General features: G+C 37.9%; 1 protein-coding gene across 4 annotated transcripts in view; it reads left to right on the top strand.

Moving 5' to 3' along the window:
• Window positions 1–24063, top strand: part of ADCY8 (adenylate cyclase 8) — a 125871-nt gene extending 101808 nt beyond the window's left edge. For 2 of the 4 annotated variants that reach the window (XM_021388123.1, XM_021388122.1), the window contains 8 exons: window positions 746–835; window positions 2456–2628; window positions 4759–4840; window positions 10841–10999; window positions 13361–13507; window positions 19643–19735; window positions 22347–22461; window positions 23565–24063. In XM_021388123.1, the coding sequence (XP_021243798.1) occupies window positions 746–835; window positions 2456–2628; window positions 4759–4840; window positions 10841–10999; window positions 13361–13507; window positions 19643–19735; window positions 22347–22461; window positions 23565–24052 (1347 nt within the window). In that variant the 3' untranslated portion in view covers window positions 24053–24063. Of the gene's footprint in view, window positions 1–745; window positions 836–2455; window positions 2629–4758; window positions 4841–10840; window positions 11000–13360; window positions 13508–19642; window positions 19736–22346; window positions 22462–23181 lie in introns of all 4 variants that reach the window. The other 2 variants (XM_021388125.1, XM_021388124.1) reach the window with 2 other exon arrangements.

The following is a 24395-nucleotide window of genomic DNA, read 5'->3' as shown; positions in this document are numbered from 1 at the left end:
TGCTTTAACTGTCAAAATATGAAACCATTAATCATTTTTTTCCCCATGTTCTTAGTCCTCAATGTATTATGACTCAAAACTGCTGTTTTGTTATATTTAATATAGCTAGTTTGAAATACCATTAAAATGAAGGCAGGCCATAAGAGTAAAAAGCAGTATTTTCTGAAATTTTCCCCAATGCAGTTCTCAAAAACATTGTATAATGAACCACTTTTCATTTACTTCCATTCTGCATGTTTCACTTATAGTTCTGGAGCCCCATTATGGTTTGACCCATGCCAATTCTGCACAGTGTCATGGGAATTTGTCCCATCTCTGGAAGGATAACATCTATAGCCAATAAGCAGGAAACCCTGCCTGAAAGAAATTGTACACATACAGTCTGATTTTATGTTCACATTTTAATATTTTTTCTCTATAATTTATAGCACAGTATAAACATTTTCAAGGGGTAATCCTTGAAAGTCCAATGTCAGTTCTCTGAAACTCTTGGAGGAGCTCATTTTTCCACTTTGGGAAGAGGATTGCAAAGGAAAGCTACCTAGAATCACTATAGTGTGCATAGCTTTCCCTTTTCCCTTTAATCCCTCTTTTCTTCTTGCTGTCCATTTAGTCCTTCCTGGAAGTTAGGAAGCTGGGACAGAGAGCAGTAGGTCAGCCAGTTCTATCCCTGAGCCCAGCCACCGGCCACTTAGTCACCAGTGCACAATATAGCCCTGAGTTTCTTTTCTTTCTTTATTCACAGCTATGGTGTGATTTTGACAAACCAGTACCTCTGAAGAACCAGACGTTCAATTCATCTGCATCTTTTTCAGACATCTGTTCCTATCCTGAGGTACTTCTGAGGGTACTTTTGAATCTGAGGCACAGATGCACAAAATTTACATAACTACTACCTGGAATCAATGATCTGTGTACTGGTGGTGAAGTCAGGTGCCTTAATAGCTCTGTGAAGCTGAACCAGAACATAGGTAGAAAAAACAGATACAAGTTACAGAAGGAATCAATCTTACCGTTTAATAGAGCATTTCAACCAGAACTTTTATGTACCCCAATATTTTAAATTGTTCTTGCCATTCAGACAGGAACAATGGAAATACATAGACAGCGTTCAGTATACTGCTGAGATGTGAGTAGACATGAGACGCTGAGATGCGACAAGACCCACATTTCATTAAAAGTCGAGACAAATTTTGTTTCTTCATTAAAAATCATTAGGGAAAATGGAAGCCCTAACTCGCTAGTAATATCCTCATTCATCCCTGAAATCAGTGACAAGAAAAGCCATTAGAAAAAGGTTGACCAAACTAAGTCATCCAGCTTTCTCTTTTTTTGTGAGCAGCAGATTTACCTGGATTTCTGCTTTTTGCTGCTTGTCTTGTATGTTTTAAAACAATTAGAAAAACATGCAGCGATGATTGAATACAGCAACTCAATAAAATACGCTATTTAATTCGTATGAAGCTAGTGGATGAGACTGATATTTCTTATATTGCAAAAACGGCAGTCATTGTAATGTAGTGATTATAAATTTCCATTTGAAGCAAAGAAATCTTCTCTATGATGAGCAAGCAGATTGCAAAATCAATGAGTTGGTCATGTGTATGTCACTTAGTCATATGGCAGTGTCATGACATTGCCACCAGTATGCTGTAAGTTGCAGCTCGTAAGTTGCTCTTTTCTACAGAGGAACTGTACTAAAGAAAAGTGTTATGAGAAAAATGAATGCTGCAATCTCTCCTAAAGCTTTATGATGGGAGTTAATTTAAACTACATTTGGACTGTGGGTGTTGATGTTGCCATTTCATATCTGAATAACTCATGGACATGATTGTCTCTATATCTAGTATCAGGTGTATGGATTGCATTTGACGGATGACTAATCATTGAGAAAAATGAGACAATGATGAGATTAGAAAATGAAATATAAATAAAACTTCTAGGCATCACATTTTAAGCTGAGTTTGACCTGCAATATTAAAAATAAAAATAAGAATAAAAATACATTCAAACCTGTGTCTTTATCCTCTCTTCAGATAGAACAGGAGAAGGATAAAGCAGGAATATGACTCTGCTATCCTGATTAATGTACCTTCTGTGAAAATTCAGAATCTAAAGGAAAAAAAAAGATTCTTACTCAGTTGACTATTAAATAGTGCACTACTACATACAGCATCTCTCACTTTTCTCTTTTCACGATACAGGATGCCCATTTCCTTCTAATAATGAGAAATTGCAATAAAGATGAGGATTTCTGCTAACATGGAGGTGCCATGCAAAATAAAAGAATTTTTAATTGAACATTCAATTATAGCAAACCCTTTCAGAAGACCTACCTGAGCATTAAATTTGAGACAAATCTTTTTTGACACTTCTGATCTTTTGATCATTTATGTAGATACTTAGGGAGTGAATATATAATAAACAAAAGAAATGACTATTTTTTTCTGTTCAGTATTTTGTCTTCACTGGTGTGCTGGCAATGGTGACCTGTGCAGTCTTTCTTCGTCTCAACTCTGTCCTGAAGCTGGCAGTACTTCTCATAATGATTGCAATCTATGCTCTGCTGACTGAGACCATTTATGCTACACTTTTCCTGCAATACGACCACTTCAACCACAATGGAGAGTAAGTGTTCACAGCTTTCTTTAGGAACTGGTTATTATTATTAAAATAATAATTAAAAAAATGTAAAGGGTCAAGTGTTGCCAGACTACACACATACTGGATGACATCATAGTTAAGAATACCGTTCGTTGCAAGAGACAATGACTAATTCAACAAGACTTATAATGTGACTTTTTTTTTCTCAGGCCTTTTTTTTTAAATGCTCATTTCACAAGAATAATTAAATATTGAGCAGAGAGTATCTCTTCTGTCTTTCATAGTCCATTCATGTTTCACATTCATCACTCGATTCTAGTCTTGGAAACTCCAGCAGTACTAACTGAAATTTATATCTCCTATTAGGAAAACAGGAGTGAACATTTGATTTTTTAGGGACAGGATTTTACCTGTATAAATCTCAAAAATTAAGACACAGCTCCCAGAGATCTAAGGAATATAGAGATGATCCCATTTTCTAGGAGGGCGTTTGAAGGACAGGCTCCTTTCCGGGAGGAGGAGTTCATGAACCAGTGACACAACAGAGCTGTACCAAGTGTTAAACAGCTCCAAACTTAGAGCAGCAATGATTTTGCTAGTTCAGAAAAACATGTCTTTATTATTTGATACTTTGTGTATTTAAGTGCATGCCAGAAATACTAATATCTGAAGATTTGCGGAAGAAAAAAAAAAGGATTTTCAGTGCAAGTAGTTCTCACAATGGTTTTATCTGTAACACTGTAAGGCTCTGCACACATATCTTTCCTTGACAGCTTCCTGCAGTACCAAGATGCTAATGACTTGAGTTGTAATTCTTTTCTCTATACGCATAGCATATTCATGACAGAGCCCCAAAAATATGACAGGCTGCAGTAAGAAAACAGTATTTTGGCCAAGAGCTTAAACTAGAAGTAGAAATCATGATCATTGTCTTTAATTTCTTTTCTCTAGTCAAATGTGGCAAAGAAAGTTTTCCCTTTTGTGAAAAATTCAGAGGGTTCAGAATAGTTTGTATTCCCCATGGCAATGAAAGTCTCTGATGGCTTTAGCGCAGAGAAGAAAGAAAGAGCCAGAAATATTCTTTAGAACAGACAGCAATCCAGGAGTCAGGGAACTCAGCTGAGATGCTCCATACTCAGAGCAAGGACTTGAGCTTCACCTTTTATCTTAGGATACAAACTTGAAGGTTCCATTTCCAGAAGTTTCTCTGTTTTCTTAGCTACGTTAATTAGTTTAATAAAAAGTGTTGCAACCCAATGTGAGTGTCACCTGTCTCTACAATTACTGCATTACTATAATATCCAATAACAGATATATGTAACTTCTATGTTTGAGGCTACTGTCCTTAGAGTCCTTCCAGGATTAAATCTTTGGGAGACCGTATTTCACAACTTCAAAATGGGAACAACTGAATTTGAAATTGCACACAGCAAAGACGTTTTGTGCCTGTTTTTTGCTCTATACTGTTGACTCATCCCAATGTAATACATTTCCTTATTGTAAATTCTTCATCAGGCCCACAAGGTCAGTTCAGTCAGATCACTCACAAACAAGTTTCCATTTGGTTTAGTCTCCATCAAGGTCTGCTTTTTCACACTCCGGTTTTTCTATCTTAGGAGTTCTCTAACAAATTGCACCTGCTGCTGACCCAGAGACACCAGCTGATGTAATCTTTTTGGATGTCAGCAAAACTTTTGATACTGTTCTCACAATATCCTCCTGGACAAAACATTCAGCATACAGCTAGACAAAATCAGAACGTGATGGTTGAATGACTGGCTGATGAGTCAGGCTCAAAACATTACAGCAAATGGGGTTAAAACAGGCCTGAGGTCTGTCACTAGTGGGTTATGCAGGACTTCATTTTAGGACTAGTTCTCTTTAACATTTTAGTCAATGACTTGCATGCAAGACTTGAACGTATACAAAGTAAGTTTGTGGATAGCACTTAATTGGGAGGGGTTGATGACTGCTTCTCTAATAACACTCCTGTCCTCTTGAAATTATGCATTTCTAAGTTAAATTTTAAAATAAAGAGCATTTTTTAAAGAAAAAGGAAAAGTTCAGGGTGGATTACAGAATGAACTTTCTGCGTAATTACAACACTGACAAATCAATAACTGTATTTTATTTTATTTTACTTTATTTATCCAGAACAGACTTCCTGGGTACAAAGGAGGCATCTTTACTACTGATGGCAATGTTCCTTTTAGCCGTATTTTATCACGGTCAACAGGTAACGCAAACATTTGTCTTAACCATTCCCTATATCCCTAGCAATTGCAGGATGTGACAATAATTACTTGCAGAATACCAACTGCCTTTTTATCCACTTGAAAATATGACCTTTAACAATTTAATAAATCATGTGCAGAATCTGAATAAAGAAAGACTACATCTTACACTGCCTGGCATTCTTGAAGAACATGTGCAGTGTTGTATTCAGCAACAGACAAGTTATATTGCAGTCGTTAATATAAGTTTAAGGACCAAATGAGACCTCATTTATCTTAGGTACTTGTACAATTCCAAGGGCATCTGACTGTTTCAGTACACTTGAGCAGGCGTAAAATAAAAAAGAAGTAAGGGAATGAATCAGTAAATAATAAAACTTCCATGAAATGACTCAGAATGATCATAAGGGAAAAACATCATATTTGTGGGATGGAGGAAAATTTGAAGTTACAAAGTATGAGCACCAGCACTGACTTCTTTGGGTAATGGACCACTTTCAGGAACTCTTTCACCTGGTCCTACATCATAACAAGGACTTACACGTCTCAATGCTTTAGGACTGATTTCCTTGAGAAGGAACTGAGGAACTGCGATTTCAAAATAATATTGAAACTAAACAATGCATTGAGCAAAAGCCATTGAAAGCAGGATGCTTCCTCTGCAATGCTTCTGGCTGGCAGCCACTATAGTGCTGTGTATCAAGCATGCTGACTTTAGGCAGTTTCTGTTCACATGAAGACAAAGAGGGACCGCTGCAGTAAAGGAAGCAGCAGTGACAGTTCCCTTTAGACACAGTCCTGCATGTTCAACTTGCTTAAATATTTTCTTTTGAAGAGGTTTAGGCTGATTAATACCAGCATTTGTAGATCCTAATTTGAGTGAGGCAGTACTAGAAGGGTAAGAAATTCTTAGCATAAGCAAAGATACAGTTCTAAGGGTTAGAGAGTAAGTATACTTGCTCTAAAGATAGAGTAAGTGTTTAGAAACAAAACACCAAGTTAACATTACAGTAAACATTAGCCAGAATCCAAGTAATGCTTGTCCAGATCACAAATTAATGTAAATGTCTATATTTTACAAAGCCTGACTGAGGGTACTTGAAGCTGTTCTCCAGCCCACAAGCCTGTGGGCACAGCGCTGCCTTTTTCCAATCTATTAATCTTCCTTGCCCCCTAAAACAAGGTAGCTACACCCACACTGCACTTGGAAATGGCCCCTGATGCATGCTTACTTCCGCATGTGTTCCCGAATGATTCATAGGGCCAATCTAACAATTTAAGAATATTCAGCAGTAGCGCCCAGAAACACTCCATTGAGCTGTTTTATTTCCTATTGCGAAGTTAATCTAAAGCAATCTGTGTAAATACAAACAAGTAAAAAAAAAATTCAGAGTATATTAAAAAAAAAGCCTTCAATCATCTGAATTGATAGAGTGCTCATTAACTATGATAAAGATGTCTTCCAGCACAGCTTTACTTCTCACAAACTGCACAAGCATTCTGAATTAGAATAGCTTAAGTCATGTCTTCTTTTATGTGGTTTTCAAAAATATATGACTTTCATAAAATAGAGCTTATGGACATGTCATTTCTGAGCAGACAATTCTCTACTGTTCTTTATCCGATGTAAATTAAAGTTAATCCCCACCATGGAATTTTATGCTGGATTCTTATCAAGAGAAAATTATGTGAGACTTGTTGGAAATATCCAAATAATTTATCAGGACGGTATCTCTGATAAAAGCAGATTTTATTTGCAATTGCAATGGTGGGCGTCCTGCAAGCAAAAGTTCACCTATGAACACAGTATGACAGCTTTTGTACCTTGTTTCTCCCCCCTGCCTACCCGCCTCCCCTGTTTCCCCATTGGCTTGGTACTCCAAGTTCACAATCTTACCAAAGCTTTACATTTGGTAATTACATTCTGACACTTGTTAATTCATGTGCTATCTTGTGCCAGTCAGTCGCCGTCTTGCTGTTTCCAAGATGTCTCAGTACTCTTCTTATCATGTTGATTTGGATTTTCTCCAAAGCTTCTTCCATTCTGTCTAAAGGACGCTTCCTTTGTTAAACAAAGAGCACCGGGGGGGGGCGGTGCCAGGCCTTCCCGATGCCTCTTTAGGTACTTCCTTGCGCATGTCACGACTTGTTCTCTGATTCAGTCAGTCTCGTGCAGGATATTCTTGCAATGTGTAGGACAATGTAAAACATATATTTTCATGCTGGCTATACATAAATTGTTGCTAGCTCATACATGTATATTGTTAATTATTTAACTTATCCTCCTTAAATTCTCTATTACTCAGGTCCTGTCTATCTAGCACCAAAAATTAGTAGTTTTTCTAACTTGTAAGGCTCAGAGGTATTTCAGATGGCTGGACAGACAGGAGTTGCAGTCTTCGTGCCTATAATTTACTCCATCTACCTAATCTCTATAGCTATGTATATGTATATATATTACTTTACTTATATACTGAGTATGTGTTGCTGGGGAAGGTTTATCTAGAGAATAAGTAATGAAAACTATCAGAGAACCCCAATAAAGAAGAAAGACCCCTGAAAAGAACTATTAGTTCTAATAAAGGACCCAAATGCCAGCAGAGGCCATGAAATTAAGAAAATTCTTATCTTGTTCTAATGCAGAAACAACATTCGATTCCCACAGACTACCTAATCAAAGTCAGATTTTTCTTAAAATCTTGTTTTTCAGTCAAGAAATAAAGATATTCTCTTGAGCTAAAACTGTAATTACATGTAGTTTTGTGACCGATATATGACATCAAGTAGATAGGTTAGTTCTCTATTAGAAATTCAATTTCATCTAGAAACATTTTTAGCAAGTAATAAGTATTTTGCAACGGTGTTTCTGCAAGATAAACTTGAGAAATAGCACATGAAAGAAGCATTGTGAACAATTTTGAGGCTAGAATTATTCTATACTAAAGTGTGTTTACTGCTTTGTCTTTTAATGAGTTAAGTAGAACATAAAGCATCCCTTGAAATCTTATCAAAATACAATATCACGTATAGTCCTCTCTGCTAGAAATAATTTCCAGTGAAAACACAAAACATAAGTAACCTATCATGTGAGTGCAACCACCACGGCTTTTTAAAAAAAAAGGCTTTAACAATTGCAAAGGGAACAAAACTGCCCAGAGCAAACTCAGTCCCTCCTCTCCCTCCATCCCACTTAGAACTAAAAAGAAACCCTATGAAACAGAAGTCAAAGACACTCTCTGGTTTCTTTTAGGTTGTAGATGAGTGTTCTGTTGCAGGCAAGTGTTGACTGATTGTTCATCTGGGGCTTTTCAGTAGAAAGGAAAGCTTAAACTTTGACAGGGCAGGCACAGACTGCTTTGTACACAATGCTGTCAGGGCTGTAGCTTATCTCAACAAAGACCTCTGTGAAGGGAGGAAGGACTAACATCCCTACACAGCAATTTATCTGCAAAAACCATGACCCCCTTAACCTCCATGGCTGGGAAAACAAGCTGGCATGAGGAAATAGGAGGAGGAGGTTGTTCCAATTGCAAAAGTGACAAAGGTACAAATCTAGTTCTGATATGCCATAGGCCTTTTCATTAATCTTTCTACATACAAATTTCAGTTCAGTGAGGAAAGGATATTTGCTTTTTTTATTTAGACACTTTACAGTGGTTGAATATGTACCTTTGTAATGCAAATCCTCTCCTTTTTCATTCTTAAACGAAAAATACTATGTCTTTAAAATGTTGATCCTCACTTCCTGATTTCCTTGAATGTAGCAATTGTCTGGAGAGAGAATGGGTTATATGCCATATACAGGACATAGGGTTTCTTTGTAACACATTTGTTCTTGTCTCTTCACTCACTATTGAAATTAAAGGTGCTTAATTAAGGGATACCTGGCAGTGCTAGAAAATGTGAACATTTCAAGATTCATGTCGTAGTCAGACATTCTGTAGTCATTCTGTTTCTAAACCCAGAATATAACCCTACAATTTTGTTAGTTTTAGAAAGTATCTGAACTTATCTGAACATCCTCTTAAGACTATTTTCAAATTTTATATATAGCACATCTTTTTTATCTCTAAACTATCAGTGTCATCACAGTTATCCAGTGAAGATCTAAGAAAAAAATTTTCTGTTACAATGAGATTATAAACAACCAGAATTAATTTATCTAAAATATAAAGATTAGCTGCTGCTATTCTGAGCTAGGTTTATCATAGAATCATAGAATGGTTTGGATTGGAAGGGACCGTTAAGATCACCTAGTTCCAACCCCCCTGCTCTAGGCAGGGACACCTCCCTCTTGACCAGGTTGCTCAAAGCCCCATCCAACCTGGCCTTGAATGCCTCCAGGGTAGGGATATTCACAACCTGTATGAGCAACCTGTTCCAGTGTCTCACCACTTTCACAGTAAAGAATTTCTTCCAGATATCTAGTTTAAATCTCTTCCAGATTAGAGCCATTTCCCCTCATCCTGTTGCTGCATGCCCTTATAAAAAGTCCCTCCCCAGCTTTCCTGTAGGCCTCCTTCAGGTACTGGAAGGCCACTGTAAGGTCTCTCTGGAGCCTTCTCTTCTCCAGGCCGAAGAGCCCCAGCTCTCTCAGCCTCTTCTCGTAGGGGAGGTGCTCCTGCCCTCGGATATTTTCGTGGCCCTCCTCTGGACCTGCTCCAACAGCTCAACATCCTTCTTGTGTTGGGGGCCCCAGAACTGGATGCAGTACTCCAGGTGGGATCTCACAAGAGCTAAGTAGAGGGGCAGAATCAACTCCCTCAACCTGCTGGTCACACTTCTCTTGATGCAACCCAGGATACAATTGGCCTTCTGGGCTGCAAGTGCACATTGCTGGCTCATATTGGGTCTTTCAACTGACACCCCCAAATCCTTTTCCTCAGGGCTGCTCTCAAGAGATGTGAGCTTTTGCATTAGTCACTGCTGATGATAAAAATGTGGATCTGATTGTCACTACGGAATGCCTGAACTCCCTTGTAGTCATTCCCACCACTGCAGACTTGCCCTTTACTTCAGCTTGGTACGTGAGTTATGTCCCAGCAACTTCCTTACTCCAGCAGCTTTTGACAAACCATTTGATATCTCTCTCAGTTAGAAAATACATTTATTTGCTGATGCAATATGATCCTCTGATGAGTGTTTAATTATTATCTCCATTTAGAACATCTCAAGCCTCACAGATACATCTTCTGTTTCAGTTTATAGTATGCAAGGATATATTTCCATCACTTCCAATAAGGCTGTATCTCGTTAGCCCTTGTGCAGGCCTTTTGCAAGCTAAAGTAGCATCTGCATTCAAACCTGAAATCTTTCCTCTAGTGCAGTGCCCCCAAAACGTTCTGGTAACGTTGGTCTTGTCCACATACATGGAACAGGGATAGAGTACTCAAGGAGGTACCAGATAGTGCATCTCTCACTATATTTTAAAAGACTTAAAAAACAAGTGCATTTCCAAACAGTAGAAATATCTCATTTGGTGTCAAAGACTTGAAAGTCCTCCTTGAAAGTGTGTTGGACTGTTAATATTTAGTTTAGCTGAAAGATGCTAATCCTTGAGAAGTAAAATACCTAGCTCTGCTAAGAGTTTGGAATCACACTTGTGTTATTTTCTCATGAAATCCATTTCATCTGAAAACATATACGAAAAGCAGAACATATATAGAACATATCTAATCTCCTGTCTGATTCCATTGTTTTTATTTAAATAACAGAAAGGTGTTTAAAAGGAAAATAACTATGAAATTTTCTAGCCACTGACCATAGCAGCAACTTGAGAAATGTTATTTGTCCCAGAATTTCTCTCAAACAGTCAACATACACAAGGCACAAAAATTATCTCTTTTTCTGGCAATGAAATCAAATTCTTCCTGAGTCAAAGACCTTTCCAGCATTATTGAAGCACTTACATGGGAGGAGCAGCCTTCCAGGATGGCAGTACAATGTCTACTCTTATATTGTTGGGTTTTATTTTTGACTTTCTTTCCTTTCTGAAACTACAGCTTGAATACACAGCAAGGCTAGATTTTCTGTGGCGTGTTCAAGCAAAAGAAGAAATCAATGAAATGAAGGAGTTAAGGGAGCACAATGAAAATATGCTGCGGAATATTTTACCCAGTCATGTTGCACGTCACTTCCTGGAGAAGGATCGGGATAATGAAGTATGTATCAATTTTATTCCTGATCATTTTGTCCAATTAGAAAAACAAAAGCAGATACATTAGAAATTTATTTGTACACAATTCTCAGTAGGACTCAATACACAAATATTGCCCATTTTTAGTATCTGATCCATATTTAAAAAAAAGTTAATTTTTAAGGTTCAAGGGAAATTATTATTCCCTGTGTTTTGCACTTCTAGTACTCATCTGGAGTGCTGTTTCCAGTTTTATGTTCCCCAGAATGAGACACACGTATCTATTAAAGCAGTCTTCTATAATTAGGACACCACAGCATATGAGCAGAAGCTGAGAGATTTGGGTTTGTACAACCTTAAGAGGATGAAGGGCAATCTTATTGTTGCTTTCAACTACTTGCAATATGGTTATAGAGAAGAGAGAGACAAAATCTCCTCAGATGAAGAACAAGAGGCAATGGACACAGGCTGCAGCAAGAAAAATCCCATTCATCTGCAGGAAAAATTTTCCCCCAGGAAGTGGTTTAATACTGCATCAGGGGATCACAGAGGATGTGAAATCTCCACCTTTGGAGTTATGCAAAGGCCATGAGAAGCTTGTCCCAATTGTACTTGCTTTTAATGGGATCCTTCAAAAATCCCACCCAACCTATGAGTCTATGAAAACAAAATATTCCTTAAAAAAAGATGTAAAAATCTAACAAAATAACTTTGCAGCTTTAAGATAGTCTAGTGTTGCAGAAGTATTATTGCAGCTCTGTCAGCTATGGTGCAAGCAACCTGTGCAACAGGCAGCAACAGACCCAAGCCTCCCTGCATCTCCAGACCCAAGAGAGTATTTTTGCCATTTCATATTGTGTCTCTTCTGTGCAATTAACAGAGCATCCATTTCAGAAACATAACTTGTGGCTGTGTTTCTAAAGAATGTTTGCAGTATGTGTAGAAAAGCTCTTTAAGTTTAAGCTGTGCTGAAGGTCAGTTAGATGGCGGAAAACTTAGTAAAATACTTTGCTGACGATGGAGTCTGTGGATATTCTTAAGGCAGTGTTTGGAGAGGGGATGCTGATGGGATATAAAAAAAGCCAGCATTTGTTTCAGGAATCAACAGTAAGACATTTATTCCTTATCTGAAATAAGTCAAATGCATAACATAACATTTGTGAATAAAAGCTGTTGTATGATAAAATTTTAGAATTGCATTTCTTAATGAAGACATGAAAAATACTTCAAGATTCAAGTTGCCAGCAGCCTTTTGTTGAGGTGGAGACCGGTCACAAGTGGTGTTCCCTAGGGATCTGTCTTGGAACCAGTGCTCTTCAACATTTTCTTCAGTGACATAGACAGTAGGATTAAATGTACCCCCAGCAAGTTCGCTGATGACTCCAAGCTGAGAGGTGCAGTTGACATAGTAGAAGGGAGGGACACCATCCAGAGGGACCTGGACACGCTCAAAAAGAGGGCACATGAGAATCTGTTGAGGTTTAACAAGGCCAAATGCAAGGTGTTGCTCTTGGGTCAAGGCAATCCCAGACTTCAGTACAGACTGGGAGAAGAACTCACTGAGAGCAGCCCTCCAGGGAAGGACTTGGAGGTTCAGTTGGTCAAAAAGCTGGACGTGAGCCAGCAGTGTGCACTTGCAGCCCAGAAGGCCAGCAGTATCCTGGGCTGCATCAAAAAAGAGGTAGCCAGCAGGGAGAGGGAGGTTACTGTGTCGAACTACTCTTGTACTACTTGCGAGGCCCCTTCTGGAGTACTGTGTCCCCAGTACAGGAGGGACATGGAGCTGTTGGAATGAGTCCAAAGGAGGGCCACAAAGGTGATCAAAGGGCTGGAACATCTCTCCTGTGAAGAAATATTGAAGGAATTGAACATGTTTAGCTCAAGGGGAGATTTAGTTTAGATGTTAAGAAGAAATTTTTTACTCAGAAGTTGGTGAGGTGATGGAACAAGTTACCTAGAGAGGTTGTGGATGTCCCTTCTCTGGAGCCATTCAAGGCCAGGTTGGATGGGGCCCTGGGAAGCCTGACCTAGTGGCTGGCAACCCTGCCCATGTCAGGGGAATTGAAACTAGATGATCTTTAAGGTCCTATCTAACCCACGCCATTCTATGATTATATATTTTTTTGTTGGTGTAGCCCCCTGACCTCAGAAGGAGGATTTAGAGTAAAGAGCAAAATCTGCATAAAATGCAAGATAAAAATATGAGAGCTGTCTGTCACACTCCTTCTGTTGAACCTGCCTGATCTCTTACGCAATATCTCAATGCTAAATTCAGTTATTAAGGTACTACGCATGGAAAAAGTAAGACGTGGATGTTAAGCACCAACAATGATTTTCTCATCCCTGTCTTTCCACTCCAATTTGGTTTTCTTCATTGTTCTTTTAGGAATTATATTCACAGTCTTATGATGCTGTTGGTGTGATGTTTGCTTCTATTCCTGGATTTGCTGACTTCTATTCCCAGACAGAGATGAATAACCAAGGAGTAGAATGTTTACGCTTGCTGAATGAAATCATTGCAGACTTTGATGAGGTAAGACAAACTATTTGAGATAATCTGATAGTGCTTAAATGAGAAGTCCTCAAATATCAAATCAGTCAACATAAATGACCAAATTTACTATTTTGTTTCCAATAATTTTCTAGCTTGTTGGGGTTTTTTTTTGGTTGGTTGGTTAATTGGTTTTTACTCCAATTACTATTACAATTGTCTGTTTTGCTTTTTGATTTAGACTTGCCAAACTTTGGTCTGAATAACCTATGAGAGAGAGACTGAAAACAATACTTACTTGAATATGCGCATATATAATTAAAACCACAACCTGCTCCAACATATCTAGTGGTAGAACGTGCCTATATTCTGAAGAAGAAAGGGTAAAGATATCTGGGAAATAATGATCCAAATCTAAACTGGTAAAGATACATTTTGAAGACAATGGCTGAGACAAATCAGCACAGAATCAAACGTTGAGTAAAGAACAAAAGGTTGTGGCATTTTTACCAATGTCACTTCTCTGGTCAGATAAGTAATACAGAGGTTAAGCTGCTTGCTTTGCTAAGGAATTCAGAGTTGGAGGGGAAAAATTGGAGAAGACATAAAAAAAATATGTATTTATTTAGGTATCCTGTCCATCATGCAGGTAACCAATGATAATATCAGAAAGAGAGCTGAGGAATCACAGAATCATAAAATCATAGAATGGCTTAGGATGGAAGAGGCCTTAAAGAACATAGAATTGTAGAATGGTTTGGGATGGAAAGGACCATTAAGACCATCTAGTTCCAATCCCCCTGCTATAGACAAGGACCTCCCGCTAGACCAGGTTGCTCAAAGCCCCATCCAGCCTGGCCTTGAATGGCTCTATGGAGGGTGAATCCACAACCTCTGTGGGCAACCTGTTCCAGTGTCACTAAACTGGACTAAAAAGGAGCAAGCACCTCGACAGCAATAAATATTTGAGAAACAGTAAAGAAAGTCCTATCCTAGGATGTTCTGTTTAACCTCTATTTATCACGAGGATGTTTTTAATTCCTTTCTGCATGTTGATAGAGTATCAAATGGAGAAGTGAAAGGTGTTTTGTAGGTTTAATTTTAAGACACACTTCAGGAAAGCAGAAAGAAAGAGTTTATTCCTTAAAAGGAGCTTTGATCTGGATTTCACATCCCACGTGAGCTATGTAACCATGGAGTAACTTTCAAAAACAGAACAGGGAAAAAATCTACTTAGGTTGTGCTTTGGAAAAGTGAGAACACTTTCACCCTTCTTTGTTTCTTTTTATTTTTTTGGTTCTCAATTCAAAAGACATTATCAGAGTGCAATTGATTGCAACTGAGCTTTTGAGAGAAAAAAGAAAGGATGCTTAGTTTTGGAATATGAATTCTGGATCAGAATTTTGTCCATAGATAAAATATGCGGAATTTTTTCTGAGCATCAACAGATTGTAGATCTCTCCAGGGCTTAGACTACAGTTCAATGAAAATTTGAGATTTAGTGTCCTTTTTCTTCTTTTTTTTCCTTTTTTTTTTTTTTAGTTATACCTCAGTTCTACTTTAAACACCCATCTCTCCTTAAGGATCTAGTGTAAGTTTTGGTTTATTTTGAGTTCTGTTTTGTTTTGCTTTGAAGAACAGGTATCTCCAAGGGCTTCAGAGAAAGTTGCTGAAGAACTAGATGGAAGTGGAAGGCATAATGCTGAGAAAAAAGATTAATACTTATTATTATTATTATTCAGTTCTGAGAAACTACTATCTAAGGCTCTCAAAGGTTTTGAAGAGTTTATTTCACCTTACTTCTTTAGTTGTCTTCATTTTATGGGTGAAAGACAAAGGTACAAAGGAATAATTGGCTTTCCTGCATTTTTCAGAAAACAAAGATACCTGTATTGAGCCAGAAGATAGAAACTATGAACCCAGGTTAGGGGCTTAACTACACCTTCATTCTTCCTTATTCTGGGTCTCCTCATGAGAAGAGTTCATAGAGTGGTAGCTCATGAAAACTGGATGAGGATCAAGTGTGCCAAACTGTGTGACATAATGAAATTGAGGGTTTATTTTTACAATTGGACAGTTACTAAAATTGCCAGTAGGAAATAGAAGAATTAACAGAAGCGATGCATCCTTGTGCATTTCAGTAGAAAACTAAACTCCTGTTCTACAGGAAGAACTCTGTCTCCTCCTAAACTTCTGCTCTGCTTTGCCTGTAGGTATAAATACTTCATTCTCATTTCTGAGATCCTGCACAGCTGTCAGCATGCTCTGATTAATAGTTTTGTTTTTCTTTCCAGATCTGATTAAAATGATTATGGCTCAAACTTAATGCAAAGCCTATTGCTATGAATTAATTTAAGATATCTTGTCATGCACTTTCATGTAATCTTCACAGCAGAATTTCATTGCTGCTGAGGTGATTATTGAAGACAAGGTTTTCATCAAAAGCTCTAACATGATAATGCATTCAGGTCCCTGACACCTGTTCTGTAACTAATAAAGGACCTAATTAGGGACTGTATTATGTCCCAGACATGTTTAGTTGAATAATAGATATGTTCTTGGTATGGGTAGTAAATTAAATTATGTGCTCCCCTAATGACTGCTAACCTACCTCCAGCATGGTCATGCCATTAGTTTTCTCTGTCTAAGCAATCTGAAAGGTGATATGCAGGACAGAACCACTGTGAAGGGAGTAATCCTAGCCATGGAAAAGGAATCAGAAGACATTTTGCAACCAGTGTATCAGGGACAGTAATGTTTCTGTGCAACTATTGACTAACACTAAATGATGGCACTACACCCTGCTTTTCATTATATTTCTTGCTGAGATTGCCTGTTACCTTAATACAGGCCTGGAAGCAAAACACAGGTGTGCACCTTGAAAGCAGAGCAGACATACTAGTTACAGAAATACCTTGATCCTCAACATCACATGAAGAATTCAAACAGAGATATACAAATATAGAATTCTTAGGACAAGAGTCTAGGACATTGGTGCTTATTAGTGCCATTTGACATATCTGACATGGTTTGGGACAAAACACATGGGATTGGCAGCTCCCATGCTACATCATCAGAAAACTACACTGTCCTGAAGCAAGAAGTTGAAGGTTTTAACAGGAAGCATGCTCTAAATGACACTAGACTTCAATGTTTAGACAATTGAATTTAGTTCCTAATTCCAAGTCAGATTCTATACTATGAATCCTCATCTTTCCTTATATAGGTAACAGTACTAGGGATGTTGTGTCTATCTGTTTGGAACTTGATTATCTTGAAGGTCTCTTCCAACTTAAGCCATTCTATGATTCTAAGACCATTCTGAATGAAAGCAGCAGTAAAAATCCAAATTGAATTGATCTGGAAAATGTGATGGGGACACTGGCAGAGGCAGAATGGGAGGTGCTGGATTCTGGGCTGAAAAAAAAGGAGACCTTTTTTTATTTAGTGTATAGCATCACGACAGAATACAGTTATACATAATTTCCTATTTTTTACTCAGGCCCAGAGCTACTAAAAGGAACACTTGATACATCAACAAACAAACATGAACATTGCAAATCTGCTTTTATAATTACCTCTTCTAAAATGACGCATAACAGGGCAAAACTCCTGTTCTTAGACGTGCTGTACCAAAAAATAATACTGGAATGTTTTTTCCTGAAGATTATGAGTGTCATTGGATATTTTTTCTGGAATGTAATATTCTTTCTAGCCATTTTAATCTAGTATTTATGTATGTTAGCTACAGTACAACTGGGATTTGTGCTTTAATAAGAGTTTTCTAGTTCATGGGCTCTTTTCCCTCCTGCAGTGATTTACATGGTGTTTATAACAACGGATTCTAATACACTGCATTGTCACAAATATAGGTTTCAGCACCATACAGGATTCTGCTTTCAGAATTCACTGATTGCATTGCAGTTATGTGAGATGTCCTGAAATGTTCTCTTCTCTACTACCTCATACGTGCATATGCCACAGGGTCTGACCTCTGTGTAATTTGGCTGTACATGAATGCCAGCATCCAGCTATTCATTTCTTTTCAGATATCAATCAGATTGTAGTGTTTGAAAATGTTTCCTGAACTTTCTTGGTAAATTTGTGAGCCTATTTAAAGCGTTGCAACAAATAGCAGTGGGAAAGTGTTGCAATAAATAAAGTGGGAATATCTTTCCTTAAAATCAATATTCATCATCCTGTCATACTTTGATGAAATTGTGGGTAAATAAACCACTATCTGAAAGAGGAAATAAGCTATTTAGCAGAGAGAATAAAGCAGGAAAAAATAGAGATTTGGAAACAATAATGAATGAGAAGGAGATAACTTGAGATTATTTCTTCTAAATTGCCTGATAGCCAACAGGTTTTTTAATTCTTAAAAAGAATAATTCTTAAATATTTATCATACATTTCATATTATTGTGCTCTTTGGTATTGTTTCTAGCAATCATACAGAAATGAAAACTGTCTGTTTTTAACTAAGGCCGTTCTTCCCCTACACACCTGCTGCTCACAGAATCAGAGCAGTGAGAAAATGTCTTTTTCTTTAAGGGAGCAGTTAGAAGAACTGTCCATGTAGGAGAGAAATACAGATAATGGGCTTTTCTGGCAGTTTGAAGAAAAAGTGAAATGTGTCAAATTTTTGGACTTTCCTGTCTTGGAAGAGAGCCATTAACCATATGGCTTTGTGTCCCCCGTGCAATGCTGTGCAGCTTCCCATTAGAGGCAGATGGTGCCCTATCTGCACATGAACAGCAAAGCTTCCAAGACCCTGATGCTCTGGCTGACTTACAGCGTGGTTAGTTCAATGGCCAGGGATATTTCATGTTATTCCTTTGGTATGTTTCTCCCTTTGAACAAAATAATCTTTTTAGTTTTTAATTGACAGGAAACTCAAACCCATGGGGTGGAAAAAGAATGTGTGATAGTGTATAAAAGAAGTGGGGAAAGCTTCATTAAATTTTTTCCCTGTCCACAGGACAAATTTTTTTCATTTAAATCTCAACTATATTGAACCTTTAGTACTAAAAGTTTGAAATTTGTTGCCTGTGAACAGGTTTGGGGTATTATTTTTGAGGGGGAAAAGGAGATGATCATTCATGACTGACTAACCATATTGATGCCTGAATTTATTAGATATCACTCTGCCTATCTTGAAGTGTACCAGGGTATTGCCTCCAGTAACACACACCTTTAAAGCCTGTGATGAGATGGTATGTGCCCAGGTCCCATATAAAGCTCTGCTCTCAGTGGTAGAGCTCATAACCCAAGGTCTGATTAGGTTTCTCAAGGAATGTAAGGCTCTAGCCAAAATTTAATGCAAAGTTCTATGTTAAACTGTGAATATGGGCTTGGAGTAGGGACCAAATTGTCATTCCCACTCCACTCATTGCTCTACTCACTAGACTAAATTTATTCTTCCTCTTGCAGATTCCCAATATGATAACTTTTTTTATGCCTACTTAGCATAGATACTGGTTATTACCAGTACCTATTACCCTGCATTTCTTGTAGAAGGGGTGAATACATAACAAGAGCACAGACTGATCAATGAGCGTACCAGTGTCAAGCATGGTAGTAAAAAGGAGCATGTCATGCAGGAGGTCTTGATCTCTTGCAAAAGTTCTTTGGAAACATCTGCCTCTATCCACTGAATGTGTAGGATGGTTGAATGGTTAAGTGGATTGAATTACCTCCAGTACTGGCCTAATCACCAGAAATGTTGCCATAAAAGCATTAAATCTAAGCAAACTGAATTCCTCCCGAAGAGATTTTGGAATATTTTGAAGTGGTCAAGTGTTCTTATATTCATATACACATACACCAGACTATACACATAACTAAAACCATTTGTCTTAGTTAATTTTCCATGATTATATCTCAGATAATGCAGGGAACATCTTCATTTAAGTTAGGCTGGAACATGCATGTTTTATATTATCTATTCTAAAATGTGCCAAATGTCTTTACAGAACACAGAAGGATTTAGCTTGAATGCATTCTGTTAGTAGATGATGTTACAAAGAGCCACAGCTCAGTGTTTCCCAGAACCTAGAACAAATACTGTACTATAACTAGAAATTACAAACACAAAGACTAATTTCTATGTCCATACAAGTATTTTTCATTAAAAATTACAGGAATAATAGCATTTTTTTTTTACATTCTTATTAGTTACTAGGTGAAGAGAGATTCCAGGATATTGAAAAAATTAAAACAATCGGTAGCACATACATGGCTGTGTCTGGATTATCACCTGAAAAACAGGTAAGAGAAGAGTCTACTCTAAAACACAAAGATTTTGATGTGATTGTATTACACATATTAGAGAATATTAGTCTTATTTTTTCTATGTTCATAGAGCTATATTTGCTAAAAGAAAACAGACATTTGGGGCTTCTGGCAGAAACAGTTGCACTTCTTGATGCATTGAAATGCCATTTGTTCTCTGAACAAGAACCATATGGATTCTTTCTTCAAATTTAAGTTTGTTAGAGAGAAAAAAAATCTTTCAGTCACGCTGATGTGAATGTAGAGCAGCATACTTAGGCAAGTGCAAGGTCACATTTAAACATTTATTGCAACGATGTAGCTGTTTGTTTTTAAACAGGATGATAAACTGTACAACAGAACAAAGCAGATATGTCAGTTCAACTAAAGAACTTCAAAAAACCAGAAGTCTGTAAATTGTTCTCACTTTCAGAATTGCAAACCAAACTAAGAGAAAAAATCATAGAATCATAGAATGTCTCAGATTGGAAGGAACCTTGAAGACCATGAAGTTTCATCCCCCTGCCATGGGCTGGTTGCCACCCACCAGCTCAGGCTGCGCAGGGCCCCATCCAACCTGGCCTTGAACGCTTTCAGGGATGGGGCATTCACAGCTTCTCTGGGCAGCCTGTGCCAGTACCTCACCTCCTTCTGAGTAAAGAATTTCTTCCTAACATCTAGCCTAAATCTCCCCTCTTTGAGTTTAAAACCTTCCCCCCCTTGTCCTATCGCTATCTGCCTGTGTAAAAAGTCAGTCTTTTTCCCATTTATAAGCTCCCTTCAAGTACTGGAAGGCAGCAATGAGGTTTAACCCAAAGCCTTCTCTTCTCCAAGTTAAACAAGCCCAACTCCCTCAATATTTCTTCATAGGAGAGGTTCTCCAGCCCTTTGATCATCTTCATGACCATTGGATGTGGTGCTCAGGGACATGATTTAGCAGTGGGTTGTTAGAGTTAGGGTAGTATGGTTAGGTTACAGTTGGACTTGGTGATCTGGAAGGTCTTTTCCAACCTGAGAAATTCTATGATTCTATGATTCTGTGATTCTATGACCCTCCTCTGGACCTGCTCCAATAGCTCCTTATCCCCCCTGGTCTGGGGAGCCCAGGCCTGGACACAGTACTCCAGACGGGGCCTCATGAGGGCAGAGCAGAGGGGGACTATCACCTCCCTCTCCCTGCTGGCCATGCCTCTTCTGATGTAGCCCAGGACACTGCTGGCCTTCCGGGCTGCAATTGCACACTGCTGGCTCATGTCCAGCTTTTTGTCCAACAGGACCCTCAATTCAAAATCAGCCACAGAGGACACATGCACAGTCCCAGTCATGAACCTAAAATAAGCCAGATGACATATGTCTATTCACAATTACACTCAAGAGTATGACTAAAAATGAGGTCTCCAGAGGAATAAGATGAGGTTCTACAGTACTTCCAGTGAGAAACTGACTGTTGCTGAGGTCTGTCTTGCTTGGCAGCCAGTGCCAGACCTCAAGGAAGAGCACCACAATAGTGTGCTGCCCCAGATCAACAGGAGTGTGGGAATCAGATCTGCCCACATTAATCACATGTACCAGGAAAGTGGCAGCCAGAGCTTTATAAACTAAAAAAAAAATAATTGTTTGTTTACAATATATTTTAAAGCATGTGGAGTGTAACTAGTTGAGCATCTCCAACGTGCAGAGTAACAAGTGAGGCTGATAGACAGAAATCCACAAAACTAGGCATGCATGATATTTTTTGTTTGTTCTGTCTTAAATTGCTTCTCTGCAGAGATGAGCAAAGAAGTGAACATCAGAAACATAGCAGGTTGCTGCTACACATCTCCTAACCAATTATTTTCACTCTTCATATGGGTAAAACTTCAAAGGGAGAAAATCTTTACTGCATTTTCAACAGTGATTAATCAATCTTTTTTTAAAACTGTAATAGTCTAATGAAATTTACACATATGTTTTAAATATACTTATCTTCATACATATATGTATATCACTGCATCAGCATCTAAGAGGTGAGGATTGCTGAGGGAGAATGGCATACTCTGGACTGAAAGAGGCTGAGGACAGCAAATGAGCACGATGTGAACAGAACAGGTTGATGCAAGGGAGATTCTTATGATCAGGCTTAAATATCCAGGATGGTTAAAATGACAAAGAGCTGCACTGCATGATGTGAGGTGGTGCTTGCAATCCTTCATGCTTATGAATTGGAAATTTGTTTAATGAAAGAATTACTTGGCTTCAGAATAGATACGGTGGCATCATAACATTATTAGGCCAGTCCCAATTCTCTCCATACTTTTTCTATCAGCCTTAAGTTTCATATGCATTGTTAATTTCCATTATTTCCTTTCAGATTTTTGATAGGAAATGTATTTCTTTGGTGCTTCACAGTGAGTTTTTCTGTATCTACATATACAAGCATTGTTTTATAAATGGGAAGCATTACCTTACGATTAATAATATCCAACCACCCTTTGATCTAGCACAGTGAAACTGTTCATTTTGGATTCCAAATTTGTAAGATACTTGTTACTTGGTAGGGATGGATGGGAACTGTTCTACAGGCAAATGCAAAACATTTCTAACATATTGTTTTTTAATGACTTCTCAGCAATGTGAAGACAAATGGGGGCATTTGTGTGCTCTAGCTGACTTCTCCATAGCATTGAATGAAAGCATACAGGAGATCAACAAGCATTCCTTTAACAACTTTGAGCTCCGTATTGGTAAGCATTATTCAAGCATGAGAATTAAAATGTGGTTTAAATTAAAATAGGGAATAGTAGCTTACTCTAAACTCTGCGTGCAGTACTTATGGCTTTGCAGAAAATTTGAATTCCAGTTCTGACCTGATCTGTTCCAGTGGCGGCACCTCTAAACTGCTGAGAATGTATGAAATCAATAGGATGGGTCACGAAAAGATTACCTGAATGTATGGCACATAGCAGGAACAAAACTGGTGACTTCTTATGTTGTCTAGATCAATAGACAAAACCAAAAAGCACTCAGAAAAACAAGACAGGTTTAGCATAAAAAAAACTGAAGTATGTTCATCAGTCACAGAATAGAGGGCTTTGGCATCGCTATCTGTGCTACCTCAGAGTGCATCTTAACAGCTCAGAACCATGGAAAACTTTCAGGGAGCATGCATCTGTGCCCAGTAAATGTGGATCACTTGCAAATAATTTATCAAGCATGAATGCAGAAATATTTGAAGATCATTTGAAGATCATTTCTATAACCAATTTATTAAAAAAACATTAAAAACTTTGCAAGATCCTTTTCCAAAGTTGCTTTTCACTACCACTAAATTTATTTTTTTAATTCCACCACAGAAAAAAAAAATTCTCTTCTATTTGATTGTTTGCCTTGAATTTATGTAACAATTCATAAAATATAGTATTACAAGATCTTCTTAGAAATACATGAATATTTTCTCTTTGTAGAACATAAGAATGTCGTTTCTTCACTGCATAGCACTGATAGGGTTGCCTTCAAGAAGTGCAGAGTCAGAAAGATTTTTCCTACTGCTTAAGAAATTGCAGGAACTTTGACAATAGTGTGCAGAATACAGGTGATACGTAAGTACTGCAATTCCACTGTGATGGACAACCTGTAAAATCACTCTGAGGATATAACGTTTCATGTTTTTATCTTTTCTGGACTTTTTTCTTTCTTTTTATATATACCTTTTCCTTAAACTTAACGATAAGTGTATCTGACCGAGGTTTCAGCTGGTTCTGAAGTGCAAATATGGTTTTCAGTTATTCTTGCTTAGCTGGCTACATCTTCCCTTCTTTTATTTTAAACACTTATTTCTTTTTAATAGGGATTAGTCATGGCTCTGTTGTAGCAGGAGTTATCGGTGCCAAGAAACCACAGTATGATATCTGGGGCAAAACAGTTAATTTAGCAAGTCGAATGGACAGCACAGGAGTTAGTGACAGAATACAAGTGCCTGAAGAAACATATCTGATCCTGAAGGACCGAGGATTTGCCTTCGACTACCGAGGAGAGATTTATGTCAAAGGCATCAGTGAACAGGAAGGAAAAATCAAAACGTATTTTCTTCTAGGAAGAGTTCAACCAAATCCTTTAATCTTACAACCAAGAAAACTGACTGGACAGTATTCATTAGCAGCTGTTGTATTAGGACTTGTACAGTCTCTTAACAGGCAAAAACAGAAGCAAATCCTTAATGAGAACAATAACTCTGGAATCATAAAGGGACATTATAACCGTAGGACTTTGCTCACTCCCGGTGGATCTGAGGCAGCAGCCCAGGCTGAGGGGGCTGACAAAACTGAATTGCCATAATCAACATTTGGTTTGTGTTCTTTTTTTTTTTTTTTTTTTTTGTATTTCTTTTATATATAAAAATAAATATACAAATAAAAAGGGTTTAATTTTTTTTAGAATAAGTGTGATTATTTTCTGGTGTGACCGTTTCTGTGAGATTCCAGTTTCTCCATTTTAATGAATGGTGTCAACAACTCTTTCCACTCACTATGATTTGTGACTGAATGTCCAACCAGAGGGGCTATAAGCATTCTGCTGTGCGAGTTACTCACAAAAAGGGTCAAGAATATACTCCCTAAAAGGAGGAACATAAAATGTGTAGGCAGTTAATGCCATGGAATAGAAGCAAAGACAGAAGAAG

This window comes from Numida meleagris, chromosome 2 (genome assembly GCF_002078875.1).
Source record: "Numida meleagris isolate 19003 breed g44 Domestic line chromosome 2, NumMel1.0, whole genome shotgun sequence".
Lineage (NCBI taxonomy): Eukaryota > Metazoa > Chordata > Aves > Galliformes > Numididae > Numida > Numida meleagris.
The sequence above is the reverse complement of the archived record's forward strand: the minus strand, read 5'-3'. Positions and strand labels throughout refer to the sequence as shown.